The following is an 8678-nucleotide window of genomic DNA, read 5'->3' on the forward strand; positions in this document are numbered from 1 at the left end:
ACAGTGGCGCGTTATACGTGCTTTCCGTTTACTTAACAGGTTGTACATTTCTCCAAAGAAATGGCGCGTTATACGTGCGTTCTGCACAGTTCAACAGGTATGTGAAAATAGAATGGTTACCGCAAATTTCACCCCAATGATAAATCATAAATAAAAGTCCAACTTTGGCAACGGTATTAGTTTAACCCTATTTTATTCATATCAATAAACATGTACAATTACATAGACATTTCATTCAGATGATATTGACGCGCGTTAATCATGCTTTCTGTTTTCTTTACAGGTTGTATATTTCTCCAAAGCAATGGCGCGGTAATCATGCTTTCTGTTTACTTTACAGGGTGTACATTTCTCCAAAGCAATTGAGCGTTAATCATGCTTTCTGTTTACTTTACAGGGTGTACATTTCTCCAAAGCAGTTGCGCGTTATACGTGCTTTCTGAAATTACAGGTTGTACATTTCTCCAAACCAGTGGCGCGTTATACGTGCTTTTTGTTTACTTTACAGGTTGTACCTTTCTCCAAAGCAATGGCGCGGTAATCATGCTTTCTGTTTACTTTACAGGTTATACCTTTCTCCAAAGCAATGGCGCGTCAATCATGCTTTCTGTTTACTTTACAGGCTGTACATTTCTCCAAAGCAGTGTCGCGTTATACGTGCTTTCTGTCTACTTTACAGGTTGTACATTTCACCAAAGCAATGGCGCGTTATACGGGCTTTCTTTTAATTTTACAGATTGTACATTTCTCCAAAGCAGAGGCGCGTTATACGTGCTTTCTTTTTACTTTACAGGTTGTACATTTCTACAAAGCAATGGCGCGTTATACATGCTTTCTGTTTACTTTACAGGCTGTACATTTCTCCAAAGCAGTGGCGCTTTATACGTGCTTTGTTTTTACTTAACAGGTTGGACATTTCTCCAAAGCAGTGGCGCATTATACGTGCTTTCTGTTTACTTTAAAGGTTGTACATTTCTCCAAAGTAGTGGCGCGTTATACGTGCTTTGTTTTTACTTTACAGGTTGTACATTTCTCAAAAGCAGTGGCGCGTTATACGGGCTTTCTTTTAATTTTACAGATTGTACATTTCTCCAAAGCAGTTGCGCGTTATACGTGCTTTCTGAAATTACAGGTTGTACATTTCACCAAAGCAATGGCGCATTTTACGTGCTTTCTGTTTCCTTTACAGGTTGTACATTTCTACAAAGCAATGGCGCGTTATACATGCTTTCTGTTTACTTTACAGGTGGTACATTTCTCCAAAGCAGTGGCGCATTATACGTGCTTTCTGTTTACTTAACAGGTTGGACATTTCTCCAAAGCAATGGCGAGTTATACGTGCGTTCTGCACAGTTCAACGAGTATCTGAAAATAGAATGGTTACCGATAATTTCACCCCAATGATAAATCATAAATAACAATGGCGCGTTATACGTGCTTCCTGTTTACTTTACAGGTTGTATATTTCTCCAAAGCAATGGCGCTTTATACCTGCTTTGTTTTTACTTTACAGGGTGTACATTTCTCCAAAGCAGTGTCGCGTTATACGTGCTTTCTGTTCACTTTACAGGTTGTACATTTCACCAAAGCAATGGCGCGTTATACATGCTTTCTGTTTACTTTACAGGGTGTACATTTCTCCAAAGCAGTTGCGCGTTATACGTGCTTTCTGTTCACTTTACAGGTTGTACATTTCACCAAAGCAATGGCGCGTTATATGTGCTTTCTGTTTACTTTACAGGGTGTACATTTCTCCAAAGCAGTGGCGCATTATACGTGCTTTCTGTTTACCTTACAGGTTGTACATTTCTCCAGACCAGTGGCGCGTTATACGTGCTTTGTTTTTACTTAACAGGTTGTACATTTCTCCAAGGCAATGGCGCGTTATACGTGCGTTCTGCACAGTTCAACGAGTATCTGAAAATAGAATGGTTACCGATAATTTCACCCCAATGATAAATCATAAATAACAATGGCGCGTTATACGTGCTTTGTTTTTACTTAACAGGTTGGACATTTCTCCAAAGCAGTGGCGCTTTATACGTGCTTTGTTTTTACTTAACAGGTGGTACATTTCTCCAAAGCAATGACGCGTTATACGTGCTTTCTGAAATTACAGGTTGTACATTTCTCCCAAGCAGTGGCGCGCTATACGGGCTTTCTTTTAATTTTACAGATTGTACATTTCTCCAAAGCAGTGTCGCGTTATACGTGCTTTCTGTTTAATTAACAGGTTGTACATTTCTCCAACACAATGGCGCGTTATACGTGCTTTGTTTTTACTTTACAGGGTGTACATTTCTCCAAAGCAGTTGCGCGTTATACGTGCTTTCTGAAATTACAGGTTGTACATTTCACCAAAGCAATGGCGCGTTATACGTGTTTTCTGTTTACTTTACAGGTTGTACATTTCTCCAAAGCAATGGCGCGTTATACGTGCGTTCTGCACAGTTCAACAAGTATCTGAAAATAGAATGGTTACCGCGAATTTCACCCCAATGATAAATCATAAATAAAAGTCCAACTTTGGCAACGGTATTAGTTTAACCATATTTTATTCATATCAATAAACATGTACAATTACATAGACATTTCATTCAGATGATATTGACAAGGCAACGGTATTGAGATACATAACTTAGAAACTTTGAACTTGAGTAATTAGAATGAAAACTAATTAATTTAGTCTGATATAAGCCATGCCTTGATAAAGATATTTAACCGACGTTATAATAAAAAGAAATGTCAATCTCTTTATTAACCAGGCTGAATGCGAAGAAATGACGCATTATCTAGGCTTCATTTATACTGCTGTGTCATGCGGAGCTTGATCGCTCCCTTTTCGAGCTGTTATGACACATATCGGCTCCAGATCAATTAAATAATTATTCACTACATATTAAGCAGCATGTTAATTTTCTACTTTCAATTATTCTAAATACTCTGAATCAATATAGTTCTGGTATACGATGATCTGCTGGGGTTTCAGAAAGGATATATTCTAGTGTTCAATCCCCTATGTCACGGTTTAACATATAATACGGAAATTCTATCCACCTATTTCCAAATAAGGAAATTTTCTTCGAATGACTTGAACTTAATTGAGATTTACTTTTCAACAAATATATTAAATAATGAAACAAAAAATAAAGATTTAAGTCGGTAGAATTATTCTCTAGTTGAATATCATTGTATACACTTTTATCATTGAACGACTTTTAATCAAATTTACCGGTCATCATCAATTCATAAACATGCATATGATTATTACCCACTTGCTTAGAGTAGACGTTTTGCCGTCACATTACAAAACGAAGACAGGTTGTTCAAGGTATGATTTATCGATGAAATGTATAAACATCAATGTAATCAGTACAGGGGTCTTTGGTAACAGCCAGAAGTTCTCGCACACAAAAGTTATTTCTGAAAGAACACAAACAAAATGTATCCAGTAAAAATCAATATTGAATAATAAGGTTTAAACTGTAATGCAATCGAATAGAAGTTAATTTGCTGATTCCATGATGGAGTTCAGGAAAATGTACCTTGCCTTCTATATAATTGATAGTGTAGAGAAAATAACAATAAATTCGATAACCAGAATAAAAAGAAACGTGGATTAAAAATATGTATTTGGGATATACATTGTAGTAATATCGAGGTGAATATATAATTATAATAAAATAATATATATGTAAAAGCAATAGGTTATCTGATAAAGTACAACATTGACTAGAAGGACCAGATAGAAGGATAAACCATCCTGTCGGCTCGTTAATTATATCCGCTACTTTAATCATTCAACAACTGGTTTATATCAGAATTGCCTGCCTTCACAATTTTAAAAGCATAATGTTATTCAGAACACACTGTTCAACGTTTACTCACTATGAAAATCCATTTCCAGTTTTTTGGCGCCTATCCGGTATTGTTGATCAGCATGGGAAGAAGTACTAGAGCTCCCACTACAGGACGAGACATAAAGAAACCGTCACTTAATCACAAAATACGTGTATGCACTGATACACAGTCAAACGTGATTACATAGACATTCTGTTTGAGAAATTAAAATATTTTAATAATATAAGAATTTGAGAAACATGTTTGAGATATGAAGTATGCATAGCTAGGTTGTAGTAGAAGATTAGTGCTACTTAAGCCAGAGGGTAGTTATAGACATTTAAGACAATGAATCACGAAATAAACATTGATTCAGCTTTTGTCTGGTGAATTCATCATGCTTTGGACAATAAAAAGATATAGACAGATATAGACAAAGCCTTTACATGGTTATGAGTAAGAGTCGATGCTATCTAAACCTTTTACTGTTATTTAAGATTTTATAGCATTACGCCTTTTACTGTGTTACACTTACGGAGGAGAGTATCATCGCCACCATCGTATAGTTATTGGCTGCCGCAGCGGCACCAGGAGGGGCACCAACAGGAACACCATAGGGGATGTACAGTGCTGTGTTTCCTCCGTATCCTTTTCCATATCCGCCACCGTATCCTTTTCCATATCCGCCACCGTATCCTTTTCCATATCCGCCACCGTATCCTTTTCCATATCCGCCACCGTATCCTTTTCCATATCCGCCACCGTATCCTTTTCCATATCCGCCACCGTATCCTTTTCCATATCCGCCACCGTATCCTTTTCCATATCCGCCACCGTATCCTTTTCCATATCCGCCACAAACGCCTCCGTACTTTTTTTCCATATCCGCCATATCCGCCTCCGTACCTCTTTCCATACCCCCCATATCCGCCGTAACCTCCATGGCCGCCATACATTCCCATTTCACCACTGGACATATCATATCCCTCTCCTCCATATTCCCCATATCCACCAATCACATATCCATCATGTCTATATCCTCCCCCATACCCGCCGCCAAGACTGCAACTCAGGGACACCAGAAAGGTTTAGATCGGCAGAGTAAGTGTACCAAAATGCATGGTGCCTGCGTTAATTTTTTTTATTCAGATGAAGTAAAAACCCATTTTCTACAAATTAGAAGTAAGGAAGCGCCTATTCAAATTTCAGTTTGTCGGTACAGAGTATCAAATAAAAAGTTGTTTTGATTTTAAATGCGTTGGTAACCTTCTAAGATGCATCTATTTGTAAGTTTAAATCAATTGCATATTGTTGTTGTCAAAGAAAAAACAAAATAAATAAAAAGATAAAAAATGTTAAAACATTAGGAAAGCACTGTTGAAAATCATATACCTTTACTTATACTATGCGTAACTTACCTTTTCACCTGATCTGGCTGAATGCGAAGTATACGGGTAGATATATACTACAAACCTTCACCTGAACTCCGGGTTGTCCTTTCCTATCTTCCTCGATTACAAACTGTTATGCCATTGTTTAATTAATCTGTTATTCTGTAAACATGTACATGCAATGTAAATTTTAAATTTCCATATACGTGTATGCGTAATCGTAAGTTGACAATGCGCGCAAACAACAAGTCTCCGAAAAAGATACAATGTTGTACACTGCTTTTGATATCAAGGACGACACTGACCTCAAACGTTCTATCAACCAATCGACGAGCCAGATACAGTGAGTGACACGCTGAAACAACAGTTCGGTTTGTAGGCGTGTTCTTTTTGAACACGGCTTGTTGACGCCGTAACGATTTTGATTGTATTGTGTTCTGTTTGTAGTGGGACCATGTTTCCAATGGTATACTTTATAGTGCCACCTCATTTGAATGTTACAGCACATATACAGCAACACCTATCCCAGACCATTTTATACTCCACCTGGGTTGTCACTTTCTCTGAATAGTCCATGCGTACGACGACTTCGGGGATCGAAGCCGCCGCTTGGAATGCCGGAGATGTGTTGGCAGGAGAAAAGCACTTTCTCTGAACAGTCCATGCGTACGACGACTTCGGGGATCGAAGCCGCCTGTTTGGAAGGCCGCTAGACCAACCCGCCCATGAATTATGTCATATGCTGATATGAAAACAACCTTCTCTAAAAGGGAAAAGAGAAACTAAGTTGCTTTATACATTGAAATCAAGTCACAATGTTTTTAGTTATACCTGTAATCAGTTTGTAATACGTATAGTTATATAATCATTTCAATTTTGTTTCAATATTCGAAAAATTAATGCAACTGTGACATCCGGTATCGTCCGCATTGTCTTCATTATTTCACTCCCAATAATTATATTATATACATGTATGATAATTATAACATGTTAAATGACCTTGTTCTAAATTAATGTCACCAAATTGTTTCTGATAACAATACCTAACTTATACCTGTAGCATCGAAATACACAAACAAACGAAATGTTTTTGTTTTGTTTCAAACATTAAGCCAGGTGGTGATGTTGATATGTTTTTATCATATATCATCACATTTTCATGCCAGTATCGGTAGTTATCATTATCAATTCTAAAACACATGCTATCAGAAACACCGAAATGGCATCATTGCAAATCATGATGATACATTGGGTACTACGTTTCTAGTTTCCAAGGAACCTTACATCAATAAACCTAAAAAAAGGAAAATTTGTGTGGAGAGCGGTCGATTTGTTTATTTAAGTGTGTACTGAATTTGTTGGCTGCTGGTTGTGGTAACATAGCCAGATTGAAGTTGGAAATACTTATGAAAAGATAGCTTTTATAATCTACGTGTCACGCGACGCTATTTATGTGTATGTGATTTTGAGAAACATACTCTTCAAAAGTAATGCTATTTTGGAGAAGAAATTTAATTCTAACCTCTCTCTAACTCGAAGTGTTCATGTTGGGTTTATCCTCCTGTCTTAGACAAAAATATAAATCGTCCTTCTCAGGGTAGATTTAGACCCGTTAAAAAGCTAACATGGACATGATACACGTAGTATTTGCTTTCTATTTATTGAGTCACGTTCCTGTTATAAAACAGTGGCTGGTAAATATTCATGAAAAAGGAACAAGCATTATGGGAAATGATATTATGAATAATAGACATCAAATTCAACAAGTCTCAAAAATATGATCACCGTTATTTTCAACACTATTAAAAGACATGCTAAGTATCCCAGTTTAACATCGATGTTAATATATAAAATTATAAAATATTTACTTGAACATGAACTATAATAGTTATTCAAATGATATATAGTGTTAATGTTGTTTAGTTTGAATTAAGCTAGGCATGTATTTTATATTCATATAAAGTATAACCAATTGTCGTGCAAAATACAAACCAAAACACTGGGGGCAACTAGATGAAAATGATGAATTGTTATACTTTGTGATGACTACTATTACGTAATGTTGAAGACAGGAAAGCTGCGAGATGCTGCAAATGGGATACTGATCGTTTGAAATAATGTTTTTCTGTTGACCACAAAACATGGCAAAATGTTTCATATTGACTTCATCCCAAACATCATTAAATATGTATAATATTCATTACTCTTTAGCCCAGCGTATACCAGTTGATGAATTAAAAAATATGTCATGCATTTCAAAATACTTTTAAACAAATGAAAGAAACGCTTAAGCAGTGACTGGTTATGAGTTATAGAGATGCTACAGCAAACTGATTCTATTGTTTGTTAACGTTGCGTGACTTAGGTGCACAGACAGGTTGGATACAATCGTCAAGTAAAATGTTTACTGCATTTATATTTTAAGTCTTTAATCATTTCAAGTGATGTAGGATAAGACTGTTAAAATCTCCTAGCACACATAGGATTTAAGAAAAAAGTATTAAAATGACTGTAGAATCATTCACTGATATCCTTTCATTACGTAAAAATGCTTTCAATGTTATATTTATACACTTTCTATGTACAATATGGACACGTTAGACATTGTATTATAAATCATATAAGTTTTATGAATGAAATGCCGAATAATTGCTGTATATCTACTACAGTTTATATGCTTCACTATATTTTGGGTCCGTAGAGGTCAATACCTCCAGAGCAATCACATGGTCAACTGCAATACTGCCAGTCAAATGTTATGCCAGCAACTTTAATACAAAAAAATAAATAAAAAATATCCAATTGTTTTAATTCTTCAGCAGTAGTTGGGAAAGGTATTGCCAGGGTTGAAGGGCCCTGGATTCAATCCCCGAACAATGATTGCACTCAACGTAGGAGGGTTTTCGTTCGCCATACATAATGTAGATACCTCTTTCACTGTATTAATTTCTTTCATATAATTTAATGGTATTCCCCTGGCTTCTATTTCAAATCGTATGACTGATAATACTGATAATAAGCAAAAGTTATCATCATCATCATCATCATCATCATCATCATCGCATCCATACACAATCGTGGTCGATTAGTATTACTTGGCGTTCTGAATGTGTCTTCCTCAACGAGTTGCCTATTAAAGTATGTAAGTGTTACCTGTGTTGGTTTGTGTTCTTTTTGTATTATTTTGTCATATGTTGGACGTCTGGAATCTATTGGTTGTACGTTTTCCACGATGATAATGTTTGTTGTACCGAGGAGTTGCAGGGGTAACGAGCCCCTATGATACATGATTGAGGTACTGTGTTGTGTTTCCTAAGTGTAATCGCGTTGACAATCGCTTGTAATGTATCAGGATTTATTTATGTTGCTGCTAATCTGCATTTGGAAAGTATTATGTAGTATGTATGTATCTGAAATGCTGAAAAGTGGGTCTGGTTTTTTTTGCTG

General features: G+C 36.3%; 1 protein-coding gene across 1 annotated transcript; it reads right to left on the reverse strand.

Moving 5' to 3' along the window:
- Positions 1 to 4357: 4357 nt before the first annotated feature.
- Positions 4358 to 4837, reverse strand: LOC110449042 (keratin-associated protein 6-2-like). The gene has a single exon (XM_021495615.1). It carries the CDS (start codon positions 4835 to 4837, stop codon positions 4358 to 4360), a length of 480 nt encoding a protein of 159 aa, XP_021351290.1.
- Between the last annotated feature and the right edge of the window lie 3841 nt (positions 4838 to 8678).

Source organism: Mizuhopecten yessoensis, unplaced genomic scaffold, assembly GCF_002113885.1.
Source record: "Mizuhopecten yessoensis strain PY_sf001 unplaced genomic scaffold, ASM211388v2 scaffold4439, whole genome shotgun sequence".
Classification (NCBI taxonomy): domain Eukaryota; kingdom Metazoa; phylum Mollusca; class Bivalvia; order Pectinida; family Pectinidae; genus Mizuhopecten; species Mizuhopecten yessoensis.